Raw genomic sequence first — 22,864 nt, forward strand, 5'->3', positions numbered from 1 at the left:
AGTCTGTACAGTGAGTCAGTCTGGGCACCACATGAATTGGAAATGAACACGAAGTCATCAAGGAAACAAACAAACAGAAAAAGTAACATTTGAAAATGGGTCTTTAATCTTGTTTTGAGCTTTCACTGGCATTTTTACCAATACAAACTATCTTTCACAATTTAGGATAATTGAAAAATGTTGCTCATAAAACATCTTAATACTTTCCTGCTGTGGTCAAGACACAAGGACAAAGATCTGCCAGCCCTTTGTATTATTTTGAACATGAAAATATGTGACTGATGCTTCTTTAATATCAACAGAATGGATTTTTTAAAAAACATAAATAAAAGGAAAAGATACATTTCAAAGATCCTATTAGCTTTTTTCAGGTAAAGTGAATACTCCTGTTTTCTAAATCAAATGAAATCTGCGGGGGAGACATAATACACAACTTGCCATCGGGTAAAGGACTTGGGCAGCTTTGGCAACTTCTCCCTCTGAAACCTGCAAGCATAGAACCAATGCCTGTCTCTCTTGGAGACAACTGGCTCAGTTTACCTCGAGGGCCTCCCTTTCAGAACATTACCACCGTTGCCACTCCCAAAACAGCTTCTCACTTGCTTACATCTCTCACCATGACTATCTTGTTTTCTTAATGAGAGTCCAATATTTTGATTTACTATTTTCGATACCTTTGAAATCACTTCCATATAATATTTACATTTTAAATGACCCTGCCATTTAACTTCTATTCACTAAAGGTCCCAGAAAACAAAATTCTACAACTCAAATCATATCTATTTTAGTTATTGCTTTTAAAATCACCATATGATTCTCAGGTCATAAGGAGCTGGAGGTGAACACCACATAACCAACATAAATATTTATAAATACTTATGTGCTGGGCACTGTCCTCGGTCCTCCACATTTATTACCTCATTTAATCCTTAAAACCACATAATGAGGTGAGTATTATTTCCATTTTACAGATGATGAACCTGAGGACAGAAAGATCTGAGGCCTCCAGCTAGTAAGGGAGGTAGGGCAGGATTCAAAGCCAGGGATTTGGCTCCAGAGTCAGTACTTAGATGCTATTAGTACTTTTAATGTTTTTAATTAATTAATAGTTGATTTACAATGTTGTGCCAATCTTTGCTGTACAGCAAAGTGACATACACATATCAAGAACATAACAAAAAAACCACAGTGGCTTAGCACTAGGCCTAATTATTTATATATAAGCATTAGAACAGCTGGCTGCATGCTAGCAATGCAATACTTTTCACTCTCATGGAAAAAAACAATGCCCAGACAATTTTCGTTTTGGGAGGTGGTGATGGAGGAAATAATCAAAAACAAGCATTATAATAATTCTACTAAAACATACTTGTTGGCAAACTTCTAGAGGTTGAAATGTTTCAAACAAGAATTGTCTGAGATGTTGTCAGATGATATTTAAAAAGTTTTGAGAACTTGCTTATGGTGGTAACAGTAGGAAATCACCTTCAATTTTCCTAATGAAGTCACAGATTTACCAGTGGAGGCAGAAACTCTGCCACACGTAGGTTCTGCAAGTATTAGAAAGGAACAAAGGCCCAATCTCAGCTCCAATTCAGGCCCTCGGCATCTCTCACCAGGCTCTCCAACAGAATCCCAGCCTCCATGGCTCTTGACTTCAAATTCACTCTCCGTGCAGCTGCAGATGGGATCCAACAGTGTCCACATCAGTCTGTCTATGTCGCCTGTCTGCTTAAACCCTTTCAGTGGCCCCTCTGGTCTGAAGGTCAGGTTTTAGCTCCTGAAGCTTGGCCGTCAGGCCTGGGTACGAGGGCTAGTTCCACCACGGGCACTCTTTGTCCCCCTGCACATCTCAGCCACCAGTCCGTAGCCTGCGCCCATGACGTCCTCACTGTGAGGGCTCTTGTGCCCTCTTGTCCCTTTATCTGGAAAGCTCCCTCTGCACCCAACCTCACACTGTGTGGCTTCATCTGCTCATTCTTAAAGGTTCCACTTGGGCAGCACCATCCCCCCAGGAACTCTTCCCTACCTCCTGGAGTCCCTCCTTCCTTGCCTTTCCCTCACCAGGCTGGGTTAGAGGTCCTCTTCCAAGACCATGGAGTCTATGCAACACTTACTCAATACATCTGTTTTTCTCTTTCGCCTTCAGTTTCTCATGCAGAAGGGCTATGTCATATCCATCCTTGAATCCCCAGAGCCAACTGCAGTCTCCTCACTTTTTTCCTCCTACCCTTTACCAAGCTCTAAACACCTCTGTTCGTCCCTTTCCATTGACCATGGCAGGTCTGACTGCATGGAGGTGTGGATGAGCGGAGGACATCCTACCTTCCAGTTTCCAGCAGAGAGGTTCTGGAGTGATCCGGCAGAGCCTTCCAAGGTGGCTGGGTTGGAACTTTCTGCTAGGAGGGTAAGATACGGTTTTACCACTGATGGGTGCCACAGCATCTCAACGCCTTTGGGGGACTTTGACAGTCCTGGGATAGGACCAACTCCATCCCACTGAAAGACAAAGAACATGTACTGGTGGAGGCAAAGCGAACACAGTATTCAACATTTGAAAACATTCCTTTCTGCTGGACTCAGCTAGAGCTATGCAGAAAAGCTGAATCATGAGAAAAAATTTTTTCTTGCCAAATATGTGATTTCTTACTCCCAGAGAAACAAAACTTTAAGAGTTTCATGTCAAATAAAATGCTAACTTGATCCTCTTGTGGTGTCCTCTTTTTCTTCTTCTTCTTCTTCCCCCAGCAGCTTGGCTCCGAATCTTTGCTGGGAGACTCTTTTCCGAGTAAGTCATCTAATTCGTTCAGCCCCAGCAGCCGGGCCTGAGGCACCTCCAGCTCCAGCCGATACGACAGGTTCCTCAGGGTGCACACGCAGTTCTCCACGGTCTGAAACCCAACACGGCGCAGGGTTAAAACCATCGTAGCGTGTTAGTGCAAAATGCTTCTGTACCAAGCACCAGTGGCACTAAATAAATGTAGAATATGAAAGAACTGTTTTTCACTGATGGGAACCTGCAAACTCAAAGTCAGAACTCTGATTCCAGACTCAAGTTGGTGGGACCCCAAGCTCACAGAGTGTGCAGAGCCACCCAAAGTAGAGCTGAGGATCTGATTTCACACTGAGTGAAATGTGTGGGGCTCTGGAGGGGAGAATGCCCAAGGTTTCTGCTTCAGGGCTGCTGCAGTGGCAGAGCCCCCAAATTACCAGAACCCCACCCCTTCTCCCAGCTGGGAACTCTCATCATGACAGCAGGTGTGGCCACGGCCCTCCGGCACAGCCCCTCCCCCAAGTGCCATCTTTGTCCTCTTCTTCCATCTCCCACCTCTCCCCTCCATCTGTGGAAAGTCCCACGATCTCTTTCGTTCTGCATTCTGCCTTCTGCACATGGTCTTTTGCCCCTCCAAAGTCTCCATCACACCTCTAATTGGGAAGCCAGCTGTCTACTCAACAAAGAGTGTCCAAACCAGTTCAGTTTTGCCCCGCAAGTGCTCCCCTTCCAATTTGTTTACTCCTCTGAGTTTCATCTGCAGATCTTTTGGTTCAATGAAGCTCAAATGAAAACCTGGCTGTCACTCTGAATTCTCCTCTACCTCCTCCCAAGCCTACCACTCATCATTCTTTTCTCTCAGACCGTTATTTTCAAATCCAGGCCTACTTGTGGCCTCTCTTTGTCTAGCCCAATCTGAACAATACATGACTGGCCTGCCTTGGGATTCTAGATACATTTAGTCCCTCTTTCCTGTTTCTTCCCACCTTCCCCAGCTTCTGATGCCAGTGTAGACCCTGGATATGAGCAGCATGCTTTGTACAAGGGCCGGGATGGAGAAAATAGGAGGGGAGGATGAGGGGCTCATGTGGGAACAGAGGGAGCAGATGAATGCAGCAACCTGGGATACAGAAGGGGCACCCTTTGGTATCGAGGCAGGCTGGGCAGAGAGGTGGGGGGTTCCAGTGCCTCAGTCAGGAACTTTTATTCAGTAAATACTCAGATGCAGACAGATCTGATTGTAGCAGCAGGGGATACGGAATTAGAGGGAACAGCAGTGGGGCAATCACCTTGACACTGAGCCCAGGAGAGTCACAGAGAAGGTCTGGACCCTGCTAAGGTTCTTACTGCATGGAATCATTCAGTTTTCACGGTTCTAAGGCTATTTTCGTTAAGTTCTCTTGTCTCTGTTAACTTGTAATTTTTATAGAGACATTCTCCCTTTAACCTGGAGCGTAACCTAACAAAGAGGAGAGGGTCAGGAATTCCAGCCAGAGTCAAGGGCATGCAGATAGTGGTGGTCAGCAGCTGTTGTCCTCTGCCAACCAGCATTCACTGACCTTGCTGTCGTAATCGGAAGTGTTCACACACGTGTGGATCACATACAACAGCGAGTCCACCAGCCCCTCGCAGGACCGCATCTGCTTCCTCGCTTCCTCCCCAGCAGAGCTGAGATTCCTATACAGGCAGAGACACGGGGGAGCTCATTAGCCGTGGAGCCTTACCTTAATGATCCGAGAATGGACGACAGAGCAGCGTGTAAATCTGGTCTGAGGAGGCGTATGGAGCCTGCATTTTAATATCTCAAGAGCTCATAATAATAGCCAGCCCCTCATTAGCCATGAATAGAAGACAGCAGGGACACTTGAACTTCGTATCTCTCTCATGACAGGTCACTTTCTAACCTTCTAATAGAATTATTTTTGGGGCTTATCCTGAGTTTCCTTCTATGTAAAAAAGGAGGAATAATAGTAACTATCTCATAGGATTGCTGTGAGGAAAAGATGAATTGCTACAGATAAAGCAATTACAAAAGTGCCCACCATGTGAAAGGATTTTGTTAGCCATGCACGGTTGCTATATTCAGGCAGTTGTACTTTCCTTGTAAGGCCATAAGGTCTTGGAAGTCCCTGCACCTATTAAAACATGTTTTGCATGTAGTAGGTGGTCATAAATGCTTCTTGAATGAACAGAGGAAACATCATTTCTTACACAAAAACTTCAAGTTAAATGAGAACACTTGGTCATGCTACAATTTGCCTGATCTTTTAAATTATTAAAAACTCTGAGTTGTTTTTAGGTCTCATCCATACTGAAATTTTACTGTCCATTCAACATTGTGAATTGATACCAAATTATAAGGCTCTATTTTATGTGCCATTAACAAAGTAGTCTAACTCTGCAATTTTGCAAAAATTAGCCTTTGTAAGGGGGACTGAGAATGAGTTCTCTTTTTACCTTTGTTTCTCTGAGGCCACAGAGATACTATCACCTATGGCAGCCCACTCCAGTACTCTTGCCTGGAAAATCCCATGGACGGAGGAGCCTGGTGGGCTGCAGTCCATGGAGTCGCTAAGAGTCGGACACGACTGAGCAACTTCACTTTCACTTCTCACTTTCATGCGTTGGAGGAGGAAATGGCAACCTACTCCAGTGTTCTTGCCTGGAGTATCTCAGGGACGGGGGAGCCTGGTGGGCTGCCGTCTATGGGGTCGCACAGAGTCGGACACGACTGAAGCGACTTAGCAGCAGCATAATCCCTCTGCGGTAACCTTTATGCTGCACTCAACAGCTGTCCTCTTCTGTTCCTCGTCTCTCTCTGGTTTTCCTCTCATCTGCTGTCTTGCTTCTCAGCCTCTTCTGCACGTGGGTTCTGCTGGGGGTGCCCAGGGCTATACTGATCCCTGCCTCTATCTTTGCACTCTTCCTGGGTGGTGTCCTTCTGTTCCTTGGATTTGACACAAGGAACACAACCTGTGGACCCATGACCCCTAAATGTCTATCTTTAGGGCAACCCCTCTCAAGAACGCCAAACTCATTTAATCCTGGTATTACCGTATGGATAGCTAATTAGACATCTCAAAGTAGATCAGCCAAAACCCTCAGTTACTCCCCCCTGCCCTCTGCCTGACCTCATCAACAGCACTTCCATGCTCCCAGCTGATCTGGCCAAAGATAAAGGCGGTGTCCTTACTTCCTCTCTTTTCGTTGTCCATCATAGTTAGTCAATGAGCAAATCTTGTCAGCCTTTCCCTCTATAACATACCCAACTCTGCCTACCTCTCTCCAGAGCCTGGTCTCAGCCACTCTCATTGTTTGCCTAGATTGATGCACAGCCTCACCTTCTTGCCTCCACTGTCCCCTACATCACAGTCAGAAACCATAGCCACTCCCATGATTAAAACCCTGTTTCCCATGGCACTTGGCAGGTGGTACAGACTCTTTCCTATGATTTAAAAAATCTGACATAACCTGGCACCACTCTGCACCTTGCACATTAAGCTCCAGCCTCGAGCCTGTCCCTGCCCCAGAGTCTTTACACGCCTTGTTGCCTCTGCCTAGAATGTGTTCTCCTCACCTCCCTCACCAGCCCTCATGTGAGCAGCTCCTGTAGTATCTCAGATACTTAAACTTTACCTCCTATGAGAGACCACCTGACCTTCAAAGTACCCGGCTAGTAACTCTTAGGTCACCCTATTTTTTTAAAATGACGTCTGTTATTTTCTTGTTTATTTACCTATCTTCATCAATAGAATTCTGTTCTATCAGAGCAGGGATCCAGTCTGTTTTGGTCATCACTAAATGTACACAGAAGGCATTCGCCAAATGTTAATAGCTCTGAGCCACTGGGGGAGCCTGTGTGTCCTGCTCCTGGGCTTTCCCTGAAGCCCGGCAGACTGGCTGAGTGATCACAGTCTCCCCTTTCAGGCATGGGGAGAGGATGAGATGCTGACCCACGAATCAGCAGTAGAGGCCATGTGACCTGCTTGGTGATGCAGGAATCTGAGTCAGGGAGTTGGTCTGTCCTCTAAGAGCCTAACTCTTGTCACCACCACCACCCCAGCCCCCACCCACCGCCCCTGCCAGTTCTAGGCAAAGGAGCCCACAGTTAACCATTCCAATAGGGGAAGGCTTCAGAGGAGAAGCCCAGGCCCCTTCCCCTGCTCCCACAAGCTCTGTTGTAGAGATGCTTAGACACTTTAGCTTAAATGTGAATAGCGTTCACTGTGTTATCACTACATGAAGCATTCTATACAAGCTGAGTCTTCACAACTCTGAGACGGTATTATTACCCCTGTTCTAAAGATGAGGAAACCAAGGCTCAGAATGGAACAGAAAGCCCGTCTGTCTGAGGCAGAGCCCTAAGGTTTGTTTCAAATTCCCGAGAAGCCTTGGCAACAGCTGATGAGAATGACCAGCAAATAGGGAGCAATACTGTAACACTTAAAAGAGGCCTTCTGGATTTCAAATGCTAAAGATAATGACTGAAAATAGTATTTGGGTTCATTTTCATTTATTTATAAAACTCAAATCCAATGACTATTTATACCTTTCTGCACCCTTTTAAAAGCAGAAAGGTTTCAACTGTTACATTAAAAAAGTTAAAGTCACTCAGACATGTCCAACTCTTTGCGATTTCATGGACTATACAGTCCATGGAATTCTCTAGGCCAGAATACTGGAATGGGTAGCCTTTCCCTTCTCCAGGGGATCTTCCCAACCCAGGGATCGAACCCAGGTCTCCTGCATTGCAGGTGGATTCTTTACCAGCTGAGCCACAAGAGAAGCCCAAGAAAACTGGGTAGCCTATACCTTCTCCAGTGGATCTTCCCAACCCAGGAATCGAACTAGGGGTCTCCTGCATTGCAGGCAGATTCCTTACCAACTGAGCTATCAGGGAAGCCCAGATTTAAAAAGACCGACGTCTAATTAACAGACATTGTATTAGTTTCAGGTGTATAACACAGTGATTTGACATCTGTATACACTGTGAATGGAGAAGGCAATGGCACCCCACTCCAGTACTTTTGCCTGGAAAATCCCATGGATGGAGGAGCCTGGTAGGCTGCAGTCCACGGGGTCGCTAAGAGTCGGACATGACTGAGCGACTTCGCTTTCACTTTTCACTTTCATGCATTGGAGAAGGAACTGGCAATCCACTCCAGTGTTCTTGCCTGGAGAATCCCAGGGATGGGGGAGCCTGGTGGCTGCCGTCTATGGGGTCACACAGAGTCGGACACGACTGAAGTGACTTAGCATAGCATAGCATAGCACAGCACAGCATAGCATAGCATAGCATAGCATACACTGTGAAATGATCACCACAGTGAGCCTGTCACCACACAAAGTCAAAACGTATTTTATTTCTTGTGATGAGAACTTTTAAGATTAACTTTTAAGTCTCTTTCAACTTTACAACACAATATGGTTGACTATAGTCACCAGGGCTTCCCTGATGGCTCAGATGCTAAAGAATCCACTTGCAATCTGCCTGCAATGTTTGATCCCTGGGTTGGGGGGATCCCCTGTTCCAAGAAATGGCAACTCACTCCAGTATTCTTGCCTGGAGGATCCCCATGGACAGTGGAGCCTGGGGAGCTAGTCTGTGGGGTTGCAAAGAGCTGGACACGACTGAGCGACTAAGTACAACACACACAGCATGTAGCTTCCAAGGTGTACATTGTACCTTCATGACTTACTTATTTTACAACTCAAAGTTTATACCTCCATATCTTGAATTTAAACAAAAACCCGGCTGCAAACACATTAGCAATCAGAATGTAATAACCAGAAAAATGCTGTTAAAGCGTAAAACACTGGAATTTTGGCAGTAATTTTTCAGACTGAAAGGTTTTTTTTGACTAGTCTATAGAAGAGTCATTTACAAGATAATGTCTATCAAGCCACTAGTCTGTGCTCATAATGTTTTCCTCACAGATTAACAAAGTCTAGTGGCTTACACTTAAACAAACTTGGAAACTTACACAGATATTAATGAAAGTTAAGTAAATCATCCTAAAATCAACTTAGCTATGACACATGTTATTTAATCAGACAATCGGAAAGAAGAAATAAAATATCTACCTCAGGCAACCTGTTGTATTACGCAGAACGAGTGAAGTCTGAAATTTAATTTTATGATCATCATCAAAAGAAGAGTTATTCCATCCAGAATGTGGAACGATCACAGTGTTTGTCAGAGTCGAGAGAGCATCTCGGATGATTGTCATCTTTACAGCATCACATGAGGATAAATTCCACAGAACTCCTAAAGAAGGCAGATTTTAAAGTCAAATCATCAATTAGAAATCCTGCAGTTTTAGAAATGAAATGAACATGTTAGCATTAGTTGGGAACTCAGTCTGTTCCAAACCTAATGGCCTGAATTTACACTCAGGCTGGGGCTGGACCTCTAATAAATGTTGAGTGAACATATATGAGTTTCTGGTACATCATCAAGTCATCCTTAGGCAAGATGACTGTGGTTTTGCAAAGCAAAGCAGAGTTACTCCATAGGACGGGCACAGTGTAATCAAGGATCACAAATATGACGCATCTGTGACGGTTGTAAAAATGAGGTTCCTGTATCGTCTCTTACATTTAGTGTTCTCTGTGACAAGCCATTTTTACAATTTAGTTCTTGAAAAGAACTTCTCTTTCTCAAAAGACTTAAACTTTCTCTTCATCACACTTCCTTTTCTTACTTTCGCTAGTGGGAAGCTCAAGCATAAATATTATGTGTGCAATGACTTGCTGGCACAAAGAATGGTCACACATTTGTTTCGTCTCTCTTATTTAGAAAAGGTTTAAACACTTCTGTTTCCACATTAAGAGTGTTTTTAGTATGTGCAAATTACTACCATTCCTTTTTGGATACAGGCAAAACACTAACAATAAATTAAAAACTACTGATACTGTAATTCGTATCAAGATTCCAAGGACAAGAGACCTTAAATGTAGCTTATTAGAGTGTTACTTGAATTACAAACATACTTGAAGGTCTTCATTTCTGTGTCAATCATAAGAGGGTTAAATTATTGTTGTAGCATGCATATTTTCTAATAATTACTCTTTTAGAAATTAGAGAAATTTCAAGATTATACCTACTCTAATTTTTACATCAATGCATTTTCCTAAGTAAGGGGGAAGGGGATGGAGGAGAAATGGTACAGCTGGTTCCTCTGCACTGAAGTCCCTCAGAACCCTACACTCCTGATGTATCCTTTCATCAGTACAGTGCTTTTAGAATTATCAGCACACAAAATGTTCGAGGCCCTGTGGAGGGGACAGAGTTGGCAAAATCTGCCCGTGTCCATGGAAGCACATCAGGCTTGTGAACATGACTGAAGAGTGTCAGGCCAGAGACAAGACTGAAAACTGCTGCTCTGGGTCTGGTGACCAAGAAGCTAGCCTAGAAACTGCACAGCCTCCTCTGGGCCTGACAAAATCACAGGGCCCTTTATAAAGGAGGGAGGCAGGAGAGAACTGACAGGAACGTTCTTTCTTTCTTTCTTTATGAAGGTTGGAGGAGGGGTATAAGCCAAAGCCAGAACCAAAGAGAATACTCTATAAACTGAGAGGACCATCATTCCCCATGTCTGCCCTGACCAACCCACACGGTTGTCAATGGTCAATGATGGAGGCAGATGCAGGGCTCCGTCTTGGGTCCTGGCTGCTCTCCACTCTCACTTGGCTTTGACTTCTGGGCCTTGCTGACTGGGTTTCCTTTCTTCCCCCAAGACATTCTTTCACCCTTCCTCTGCTCCTACCCTTTGGGGTGGGACAGCCCACCATAAGCATAGCTTTTTCATTTCCCCTAAAGTCAGGAACAAGACAAGGGTGCCCACTCTCACCACTACTATTCAACATAGTTTTGGAAGTTTTGGCCACAGCAGTCAGAGCAGAAAAAGAAATACAAGGAATCCAAATTGGAAAAGAAGAAATAAAACACTCACTGTTTTCAGATGACATGATCCTCTACATAGAAAAGCCTAAAGACTCCATCAGAAAATTACTAGAACTAATGAATGAATATAGTAAAGTTGCAGGATATAAAATCAACACACAGAAATCCCTTGCATTCCTATACACTAATAATGAGAAAATAGAAAGAGAAATTAAGGAAACAATTCCATTCACCATTGCAACGAAAAGAATAAAATACTTAGGAATATATCTACCTAAAGAACCTAAAGACCTATATATAGAAAACTATAAAACACTGGTGAAAGAAATCAAAGAGGACACTAATAAATGGAGAAATATACCATGTTCATGGATCGGAAGACTCAATATAGTGAAAATGAGTATACTATCCAAAACAATCTATAGATTAAATGCAATCCCTATCAAGCTACCAACGGTATTCTTCACAGAGCCAGAACAAATAATCTCACAATTTGTATGGAAATACAAAAAATCTTGAATAGCCAAAGCAATCTTGAGAAAGAAGAATGGAACTGGAGGAATCAACCTGCCTGACTTCAGGCTCTACCACAAAGCCACAGTCATCAAGACAGTATGGTACTGGCACAAAGACAGAAATATAGACCAATGGAACAAAATAGAAAGCCCAGAGATAAATCCACGCACCTATGGACACCTTATCTTTGACAAAGGAGGCAAGAATATACAATGGAGAAAAGACAATCTCTTTAACAAGTGGTGCTGGGAAAACTGGTCAACCACTTGTAAAAGAATGAAACTAGAACACTTTCTAACACCATACACAAAAATAAACTCAAAATGGATTAAAGATCTAAATGTAAGACCAGAAACTATAAAACTCCTAGAGGAGAACATAGGCAAAACACTCTCTGACATAAATCACAGCAGGATCCTCTATGACCCATCTCCCAGAATATTGGAAATAAAAGCAAAAATAAACAAATGGGACCTAATTAAAAGCTTCTGCACAACAAATGAAACTATAAACAAGGTGAAAAGACAGCCTTCAAAACGGGAGAAAATAATAGCAAATGAAGCAACTGACAAAGGACTAATCTCAAAAATATACAAGCAACTCCTGCAGCTCAATTCCAGAAAAATAAATGACCCAAACAAAAAATGGGCCAAAGAACTAAACAGACATTTCTCTAAAGAACACATACAGATGGCTAACAAACACATGAAAAGATGCTCAACATCACTCATTATCAGAGAAATGCAAATCAAAACCACAATGAGGTACCATTTCATGCCAGTCAGAATGGCTGCTATCCAAAAGTCTACAAGCAATAAATGCTGGAGAGGGTGTGGAGAAAAGGGAACCCTCTTACACTGTTGGTGGGAATGCAAACTAGTATAGCCACTATGGAGAACAGTGTGGAGACTCCTTAAAAAACTACAAATAGAACTGCCTTATGACCCAGCAAACCCACTACTGGGCATACACACCAAGGAAACCAGAATTGAAAGAGACACATGTACCCCAATGTTCATCACAGCACTGTTTATAATAGCCAGGACATGGAAGCAACCTAGATGTCCATCAGCAGATGAATGGATAAGAAAGCTATGGTACATATACACAATGGAGTATTACTCAGCCATTAAAAAGAATACATTTGAATCAGCTCTAATGAGGTGGATGAAACTGGAGCCTATTATACAGAGTGAAGTAAGCCACAAAGAAAAACACCAATACAGTATACTAACGCATATATATGGAATTTAGAAAGATGGTAACGATAACCCTGTATGTGAGACAGCAAAAGAAACACAGATGTATAGAACAGTGTTTTGGACTCTGTGGGAGAGGGAGAGGGTGGGATGATTTGGGAGAATGGCATTGAAACATGTATAATATTATATAGGAAACGAATCGCCAGTCCAGGTTTGATGCATGATACACGATGCTTGGGGCTGGTGCACTGGGATGACCCAGAGGGATGGTACGGGGAGGGAGGTGGGAGGGGTGTTCAGGATGGGGAACACGTGTATACCTGTGCCGGATTCATGTTGATGTATGGCAAAACCAATACAATATTGTAAAGTAAATAACCTCCAATTAAAATAAATAAATTTATATTAAAAAAAAAAAGCACAGCTTTTCAAAACCTCAGCCTTAGCGGTGACCCACCTTGTTAGGCTCAGACTCGAGGGAGATTTGGACAGTCCAGAATCAGGGAAAGGAAAGACCCTACTTTATCTCTTAAAGCTTGTCCTGTCCACCACGACAGACCTTTGCTTCCATAATTATTTTGTGGCAGACGCACATGGCAGGTGCTCACAAAATGAACTGCAACTCCACAGGTGGCCCCACTTCTCTACGGATTCTGAGGGTTCTGCTGGGCTTCCAGGGGGAGCCAGGGGAGGGGTGGGTGGAGAATTGGGGGCAGGGCTCTAGATCCTACCCCAGTTCACCCAGAGTGGCTCCAGCCTCTTTTCTCAATACTGGGCTTCACTTGCGTGTTGCTGTTTGAAAAACTGGGTTTTGGGTCTAAAAGGCATTTAAAAAGGGCTGTAGTAGGGGAAAAATATCTGAGGACAGATGACCACAGAACAGACCTTGGGAGCTAAGAGTGAAAAACGAGCCTCTGAAGGTTGGCTCTGACCTAGATGATAGGTGAGCTGAGAGAAGCCAAAAGGTTGAGGTGTGGAAGGGTGGGTGGCAGCAGCTGCCACAAACAGGGCTCTAATGCTTCCTGCCAACCAGGCTGGCCTCACTGCCCAGGGCGCTGAAGAGGCCTGCATACGTGGCAGCGTGTGGCCCTGAGGCTGTGGTGGCAAGGGTCATTTCCCAACCTCCCCTGCTGACAATTTTATATCATGTGATTCCTAAGGCCATAGAGCGATTTTTTTTTTCTGTGAAATCATTTCACTGTCCTCACTCTACAGAATTCTACACATGGGGGAGAGCTGCATTTTCCAATAAGCTACCTTCTACTTCACAGAATAAATGCATTCCAGTAAAATCCACTTAAGGCAAGGTTTATGGAAAGTAAAGTCTATCATATTGTAGGCTATAGGTATAAAATGAGATATATCTATACAGAAAATTAAACAGTGTTGAGTCACAAACTTCAGGTGAGACCATGACTAAGAAGAGGGCTGGTTCTTGGCACACTTCTCTTGAAGCTGACGCTTAGAGGTTCTCTGATCGCTGGCAGAAAAGCTTGTTTCTCATGGTTCCTGCCTCCACTCCTGGCCCCTTCTAAGATCTACTCTGGCAAAGGATAGTTACCAGATTTGTAGATTGGCCTGATTTTCTGTCCCGGAATAAGAATTTTGTCTGGCTCTTTCTGTTCCTTGTCCAGCATTTAGAATGATCAGTGGAGTTATATGTCATTTCACAGTCTACTACCAGCCATTACATCTACTTGGGATTGGACAGCAGAACGTTCACAAATCAACATCAATAACAGTAACTTGGCCATTTTACTGTGGTCTTACTCTTTGCCAGGCACAATGTGCTTTACACATAATACGTTAAAGAGTCAAGACACACAAAATAAACTTTCCATTTAATGATTTGGTGGGCTTGAAATTCCACATGTTGACTTTTTACAGTATGATGAGCATTTATTTTTTCTAAATTTAATATTAATTTAAATTTCATTAGGCAAGCCTGGTAGGTAAGAAATACTCTTTCATTCGTTTATATGTCTGGTTACACTTATGCAGGGAACACAACAGGAGCTCAGGAATATATGTTAATGGATCCACTTAAATAGCCTGTATTTGTTTTTAGATTTCTGTTTTACTGCTTGCCTGTCAGATTTAGTTCCTAAGTATTCCATCCTTTTCACTTCTTTTCTGAGGGTCCTGAGAGTATCCTTTCATGTCTGTAACTATAGGGAGAGGGTCAGAACAGTGGTGTGAATCTTCAAGGGAATTCGCCAGCATAGTTTTGCTTGTTTTTCACCTGAAGACCTAAACAGACAGTTGCTGAAACCAGCACCCTAGTTATGGGCTAGGGGAAGCACATTGCTGATCCATCTCCCAGCACCAGAAGTTACACCAAAATGCCTGGATCCCCATCCCTCAAACTGCAAAACTGCAGGGTCAGTGTTTCCCAAATATAAAATGTGAAATTATTTAGAGGTATGCATGGAACAACAGACTGGTTCCAAATAGGAAAAGGAGTATGTCAAGGTTGTATTTGTCACCCTGCTTATTTAACTTATACGCAGAGTACCTTATGAGAAACGCTGGGCTGGAAGAAGCACAAGCTGGAATCAAGATTGCTGGGAGAAATATCAATAACCTCAGATATGCAGATGACACCACCCTTATGGCAGAAAGTCAGGAGGAACTAAAAAGCCTCTTAATGAAAGTGAAAGAGGAGAGTGAAAAAGTTGGCTTAAAGCTCAACATTCAGAAAACGAAGATCATGGCATCTGGTCCCATCAATTCATGGGAAATAGATGGGGAAACAGTGGAAACAGTGTCAGACTTTATTTTTGGGGGCTCCAAAATCACTGCAGATGGTGACTGAAACCATGAAATTAAAAGACACTTACTCCTTGGAAAAAAAGTTATGACCAACCTAGATAGCATATTCAAAAGCAGAGATATTACTTTGCCAACTAAGGTTCATCTAGTCAAGGCTATGGTTTTTCCAGTGGTCATGTATGGATGTGAGAGTTGGACTGTGAAGAAGGCTGAGTGCCAAAGAATTGATGTTTTTGAACTGTGGTGTTGGAGAAGACTCTTGAGAGTCCCTTGGACTGCAAGGAGATCCAACCAGTCCATTCTGAAGGAGATCAGCCCTGGGATTTCTTTGGAAGGAATGATGCTAAAGCTGAGACTCCAGTACTTTGGCTACCTCATGCGAAGAGTTGACTCATTGGAAAAGACTCTGATGCTGGGAGGGATTGGGGGCAGGAGGAAAAGAGGACGACAGAGGATGAGATGGCTGGATGGCATCACTGACTCGACGGACGTGAGTCTCAGTGAACTCTGGGAGTTGGTGATGGACAGGGAGGCCTGGCGTGCTGCGATTCATGGGGTTGCAAAGAGTTGGACACAACTGAGCGACTGCACCGAACTGAATCCTTCTGTAGACATATAGAGCAAAGTAGGCAAAGTAGGCTATCTTTTGGTCAACTCGGATGACTCATAAGACCAGTCTGCCATAGAAATTCAGGCTTCCTCTTCTGCAACTTCAAAAAATGTTCAAAATTATTCTTGATCAGAAAACAGGAAGGATTCTATTTTTGATATGCTTGTGGCATCCACACAAAGGCAGCTTTCTGATCCCACACTAAGGGTTACATTATACCTCCAATCATGCGCTTTCCCACATAACACTCAAAACTACATTTGGTATGGATTTAACTTGCCATTTTGAACATCAGAGCAAGTTCCAAGACACTGGTTTTTCTTCTCCACTTTCTATTTAAAAAATAAAGGTTATAGAAAGCTAAAGTAACCAGTTCTGATCAACCAATATTAGATGAAGAAGGTTCAATTAAACTTAAAAGCCTTAGCTATGGAATTGACTTTTCTACTCGAAGTAAAAAGCACCAGTCTTAAGACCGACTAATAATACCTGTGTCACCCACATCACTAAAGTAGTAATAAAATAATGTTCTTTCCACTTAGTCTGTCCAGGGCTTCATTTAATGGGTCAGGGAGAATGTTCCTACAGCAGTTAAGTAATGAATAGAATATACACCAACTCCCACATGCAGCGAGACTGATAAGAAATAGAGAACTTCAGGATTAGCATTCTCCATCAACACGATAAACCTTTAGCTCTAACATCCTAATGCAGAATGTGCTTCAGGGATATTCAGCATGTTGACTTTTCACAGTATGATGAGCATTTTTTCTAAATTTAATATTAATTTAAATTTCATTAGGCAAAAAAAAAAAAATTTCATTAGGCAAGCATAGTAGGTAAGAAATACTCTTTCATTCTTTTATATGTCTGGTTACACTTATGCAGGGCCCACAATAAGAAAAAGTTAAAAATGAACTATAATTCAGCTTAGGAAACTTGAGGTTTTTATTCAAAACAATTAGTTTTTTTTTGTTGTGAGAACTATGAACATGCATAAACAAATTTAGAATATGTTAGGGAATTTCATGCCTCCTATTGAAGAAAATGCTGCTTATTCTCTACCACAGGAAAAAGTACACGTAATTAAGAGTAACCAGTAACCACAATGAAATACTGCCGTAAGAGATGAAAGCTCATTTTTCCCACAAAGAATGAATAAAGTAATTAGAATACCATTTCACATAAATCCTTGGCTGCAGAATTTTGAAAGAGCTCACATTTAAAACTAGTTTTATAGCTATTCAAAGAGCCAAGTGATAATTCTATAGTTAAATTAGAAACTGATTTTACCTAATTAAAATAATAGCACCATTTGAAAAATATATTTCTTAAAGGATATTAGAAAACCAAACAACATTTGGAAAATGCTATTTTTCGAGTAGCATATATAACAGCCTATGCAATTTTTTTCTGATATGAAATAAATCTAAACCCATTAATTTTTATATAGTATTCATGTTGCTTCCTAGTTATCAAAAACAAAACAAAACACCCAACACCGAACAACACAAGAGTTCATGGGCACTGCAAAAAAAAAAAGAAAAAGAAAACAGCCAAAAAAGTACTAGTGCACTTCAGGTATCACTACTGATTTTGAACTGTGGTGTTGGAGAAGACTCTTGAGAGTCCCTTGGACTGCAAGGAGATCCAACCAGTCCATTCTGAAGGAGATCAGCCCTGGGATTTCTTTGGAAGGAATGATGCTAAAGCTGAAACTCCAGTACTTTGGCCACCTTATGCGAAGAGTTGACTCATTGGGAAAGACCCTGATGCTGGGAGGGATTGGGGGTAGGAGGAGAAGGGGATGACAGAGGATGAGACGGCTGGATGGCATCACCGACTCGATGGACCTGAGTCTGAGTGAACTCCGGGAGTTGGTGATGGACAGGGAGGCCTGGCGTGCTGCAAATCATGGGGTCACAAAGAGTTGGACATGACTGAGTGACTGAACTGAACTGACCTGACCAGCCCCTGCATTTTCCTTCATAAGTTGCCCTCATGCTCAGTGTTTGTTCTTGTTTTAGTTATGCTCTTTCACGAGATGTCCACCAGGCATCCAAGCCATAGGGGTGTGAAGAGTGTTAACTCAGAGAAGGGATAGTAAGGTCTTGGCCCCATGGTTCCCTGCACAGAGCACGCATCATGACAAGTCAGGTCATGTTTCAGTTCTCTGGGGGTCAGAACACTGTGTGGTATATACATGTTCATCCCTTCCCAGCCATTCTGCATCCATGGGCTCTGAGGAACAGGCTGCAGTTGTGTATCCCCACCCTGCAAGCATCTTTGAAAAAGGGGGGTAGAAATATTAGACTATCGAGCATGTGAAGTACAGCGAGTCCAAACTGAGATGTGCTGAGTGTAGAATATGCACTTGATTATGAAGACCTGGTATGAAACAAGTGAATGTAGGACACCTTACTAATAGTTTCCGTACTGCTTACAAGTTGAAGTGATATTCTGGAACTACTGGGTCAAACAAATTACACTATTAAAATAAACAGATGTTTCTTTTCCTTTGTAATGTGGCTACTAGGAAGTTCGTAACACGTGCCCTGCATTTACACTTCTACTGGAAAAGTGCTGGTAGGGGTGCTTTTACATCAGACACTAAAGGATACAAGTAGGCGGGCCCTTGGCTCCCAGGAGGCCTTGACACAAACAGTTACAGCTCCAGGCAGCAGTGACCAAGGAGTCACCAGCAGAAAGAGCAGCAAGGCCAGCTTGCATGTGGTTTGTGTCAGGCACTCCACAGCAACCCCAAGTGGCAGGTGCTGTGTTTATCTTTGGGGGGAGCTGGCACTGGTGAGGAGGACTTGCCAGGGGTCAGAGATCAAGAAGGAAATGAGTCAATCAGACTCTGGAGCCCACACTTGCTCCCAATACCAGGTTGCCTCGCTCTGGATGTTCACTGAGTAGGCGAAGCTCCACCTTGGTGTGGAACTGGAGACCATGGCATTCAAGCTGGAGTGTGAAAGGTAGAGGCCAGGGGGAAGTGGGCTTGGGGTGCTCTTCCATTGAGAGGGGTAGGAATGGGGGAACCTTGAGGCTGGGGTTGGCCCAGAAGGGAAGGTGAGCACAGGGGCTGTAGATTTGGCTGGCAGGTGGGGAAGTGTGGACTGTAAGGCCAGGGGTCATCCCAGGAGGGGACAGTGACCCTGAGGGACCAGGAGGGGCAGAGCCTGTGTCCAAGGACAGTACTTCAGGGAGCATGTGATGAGGACCTGAAGGAGTGAGGAGGGGACGGGAAGAGGGAGGGAAGATGCTTGTGGTGAGAATTTGGAGCCTGATGTAAGCTGAGGGTGATGTCAAAGATGAGTCAACAGTTTAGCTCATGTGTGAGACTATGGTTCAGCTGACAGAAACAAGGAAATCAAGGGGGAGTGGGAAAAAATAGTGTGAGAAGTATTTGCTATTTGTGGCTTCAGGTAAATGTTTCAAACTTTCCACTAGGACAGGAATGCTGTGAATAAATTATGACACTGAGACAGAAATGAAATAATAGGAAAGCAATTATTATGAGAGTGTCTTTAATTATAGTAATGGCTTTCTCTGGAGAAATTCCCAGGAAAACAAGTCATGGTGGGGTAATCATCTCCAGGGTTCCCAAGATGAGACCATCTCAGCAGAGATTCCTAAAACATGTGTGGTGACCCCCAGACTAGCTGAATGTGCAGTCCTGGGCCTGGCTTACACTCCTAGCTCCTGGCTTTCTTTTTCCTGTGCCCTTGCTGCCAGCCTAGGCTTTGCTACACTCATTGCTGGTTGGCACAGTGCCATCCTAGGTGGGGGGCAGTGCAGCTGCCTCGAGAGCTGGGTCCCACAGGGAGGCCTGGCCCAGCCAGCCTGCGGGGCTTGCTTTGCGACCCTGGTTGCTCCCTGAGATTTCCTGCTCAGCTAACACGTACTCCATGCCAGGCATGGGAAGGCTAACTCGGACCCTGCTGTGGTCACGATGGTCAGGACCTCCGGTTCCTGTCACCGTGAGTGACGGCTCAGATGCTGCACACAGTGTGGTCCCAGCCTGCATGTTCAATTGGAAGGGGACTACTCTGGCTGTTTAAACTCTTCCCAGCCAAAGGACTCAAATGATTGATCTTTATCTGTATAGAGTTTTAAAGAACGTAAGGGGTTAGCCTTTGTTTCTGTGATTTTTCCGATACAAAGGTGGATCACAGCATCTTTAAAAAGATCTATCAATTTCTAAAGCTCCACTTACAGACCCACATTTGCATTTCATCATATTCTTTCTTACCTAGGTAACTTCCCAACTTTAGAGGCAGGTTGAGAGGATTAATGACATCACGGAGGGATACGGTCTTATGTACCCTGGAAAGGCATTTCCTCTGAAAATAAATCAGCTTACAATTTAGAATTGCTGACTAAGAATGGCCCGTAAGGCACATAAAGGATGATTGCTTCTGCTGGGGGGCAGTTTATAAAAGTGAATGGGTCACATGAAGGGAAATCCTTCTAAGAGAAGTGCTCTGATGCAGAGGTGGCAGTGGGGGTAGTGACGTGGCCACCCTGGTTGATCTTCAGGTCACTTCGGGTGCTGACAGAGTTAGGCCATTTACACAGAGATTGCCCTAAGAAAAGGTTCCTGCCATTGTAGGTTCCACAGCTGACTTCTATGTGTTCCAGGAATGTACTTATGCATTTGTAATGGCACCAAGCTTCTACTGAGTCATCTGATCCAAGCAGAGCAGCTTAGAGACAGAAGGGCCTCCAGTCCTAGGTCTTAAGAGATCAGAAAGACTCCGAAACTGCAAAAGACCCGAGAAACATGGGTGGGGTCTTCTGGGCATCTTTTTGGGGTATTTTGTCATGTGCTCTCATCCTTCTCACACTAACATGCTGGCTGGTTTACTGAAAGAGTGTCGTTAACGGGGCCTGGCTCGTGCTGAGATACCCCACCCAAGACCAGTGGCTGACCACTTGAATTCTCCAGGAGTCTCTGAGTCTCCCCACTTGACTGCCTCATCCTGCTTGGTGTTCAGAACCCTACGCACTAAACAGAATGTCACATTCCACTTCCAAGGGCAAATCTTTTCATACTCAGGATGCAAATCTTGAAATACAAGGCTAAGATCACATTTCACATATTTGAAGCAAACTACCTGATCATTAGTTTGATGTGGTCATGCCAGTGACTAAGTTCAAAAATATTTCTCCATACATCTGGGTGAAATTCAGACAGTAAAGGAGATATGGGACTTTTTAAAAAATTCTTTTTGGTGGTAATTTGAAAGATTAAGGAACATGAGATGTGAAAATGGGCTTTTGCACCCTCCCCCAGACTTGGGGGATGGGCTGGGGCAGGCAGAGGCAGGGAGGAAACAGTTCCAGCCTGCAAGCCAGGGAAGCCAACCTCTCTGCACCCTAGTTCCTTACGCTGAAATACCAGGGGCAGAATAGATTTCTTTACGGCCCTTTCCAGCTCAAAGTTCTGTGACTTTGAATTAGCAGTTGTTGCATCTATCAAGCTATTACTGTCTTGCTACCAATGAAACTTTTGTCATTTTATTTCTCATTATTGATTTTTATGGTTTGAAATGTTCAGTAAAGAAGAGAATGCATTTAATAATAAAATGCTATTTTATAAAGTAGACCAAGTGGTAAGGATTCTATCGACTTACGCTGAGAACTGGGAGGCGATGCTGCTTGATTTCTGAAAACTACCCATGCGGCTCCGAAGAGCTCTAGGGGCCCACAAAAAGCACAGCAGACAGTAGCAGGCCAACTCCTCTCTGGATCAGAGAATAAATGACTGTTTTGAAGGCACATTAATTAGGCCAAGGGGACATGTTTAGCAATTATTTCATCCTGTAATGGCAAGCAACCGTCCAAAAGGCTGAATGCATGTCCATTAAGCTCTGGCTCTTTATAGGATGTCCTGCTGTTTGCTAAACTTTAGCCTGGCCCATCTACTCTTCCTCTTCCACAGCAATCATTTTCTTATTAATTTACTAATTAGAAATATGGAGCTAATGATTAGGAAAGGAATATGCGTAATTTCACGTTCTTCATAGTGTCTGGAATCCACTGCTGGCATCCAAAAATTTTAAAATAAACAGTGTGGAAATATTTTATTTAGCCATATGGATGAATAATCACTTGCTAAATTGGAAGGAATGTGAATATGGCAGTCATTTAAACAAAGTCCATTATTATCCAAAGGCTACTTTTGGGTATTTAACACCAGTGTTAATGGGGGTAAGAGAAGTGTGATAATTTTGGGACATCTGGTGCATTAAAAGGCAGGCCTCCAGATTCTATGCAATATCTTCAATTTCTATAGTTTTAAAAAGTGATTCTTTCAGGATGCTCAATAACTTGAAGCTGACATATCCTAGCTTAGAAATACTCATTATCCTGAACAAGTAAATTCAACACATTTTTTCTAGTGACAAGATGATCCCACTTTTCATCCACAGCCTGTGACCTAGTAGATGTTCATGTTACAACCCAACCGGGGGAAAACCATACTTCATCCAGCTTTCAGGTTTAAGCACAATAAAGGCAAAAAGTATCTTTGTAATACAAACCTCACCTACACATATCAGCACTTACTGGAAGAAAAGCTCATTAGGTTTCAACCTGGAAAATGTTCAACACAATGAAGAAAACACAGAATCATGTTACATATTAGAGAACTATTTTAATTAACAATGGCAGCCACACTCTCCTGGGAAAATATACTTGGCTACAAGTATTTTTTCCTTTTTTCCCCTGAAAATAAAGATGTGGCCCAAAATGCAGGCCCTGGACAGTTATTATATTTAAAGCAAAGGCGAGGCATCTTTTTAAAACAACAGTTAAAACTTCTTCACTGAAGTGTGTTAAGAATGCCAAACTGAAACAAAAGGAACTAGAAAAAAGGGCTTTGGATTAATAACTAGGTTGAATTACTTAATGTTAAGAACAACAGAACAAGGGGATACCAATTTTCAAGTGATACAATATTTTGAACAAGACAGTTGCATTGTGCTTTAACATTTCATGATCCAAAGTTGACTATAACTTAACTGAAGAACTCTTAGGCTATACCTACAAAGACCAAGCATCATGCAAGGTTGGCCACG

The 22,864-nt window shown here is 43.1% G+C and overlaps 1 protein-coding gene across 20 annotated transcripts in view; it reads right to left on the minus strand.

The window, feature by feature from the left end:
• Positions 1-22,864, minus strand: part of PKP4 (plakophilin 4) — a 259,383-nt gene that overhangs the window by 15,485 nt on the left and 221,034 nt on the right. For all 20 annotated transcript variants that reach the window (XM_061437200.1, XM_061437140.1, XM_061437260.1 and 17 more), the window contains 4 exons: positions 8,858-9,041; positions 4,333-4,450; positions 2,700-2,891; positions 2,326-2,499 (listed from right to left, as the gene is read on the minus strand). In XM_061437200.1, coding sequence (XP_061293184.1) covers positions 2,326-2,499; positions 2,700-2,891; positions 4,333-4,450; positions 8,858-9,041 — 668 coding nt within the window. The remainder of the gene's footprint in view (positions 1-2,325; positions 2,500-2,699; positions 2,892-4,332; positions 4,451-8,857; positions 9,042-22,864) is intronic.

Source organism: Bos javanicus, chromosome 2 (genome assembly GCF_032452875.1).
Source record: "Bos javanicus breed banteng chromosome 2, ARS-OSU_banteng_1.0, whole genome shotgun sequence".
Classification (NCBI taxonomy): Eukaryota; Metazoa; Chordata; class Mammalia; order Artiodactyla; family Bovidae; genus Bos; species Bos javanicus.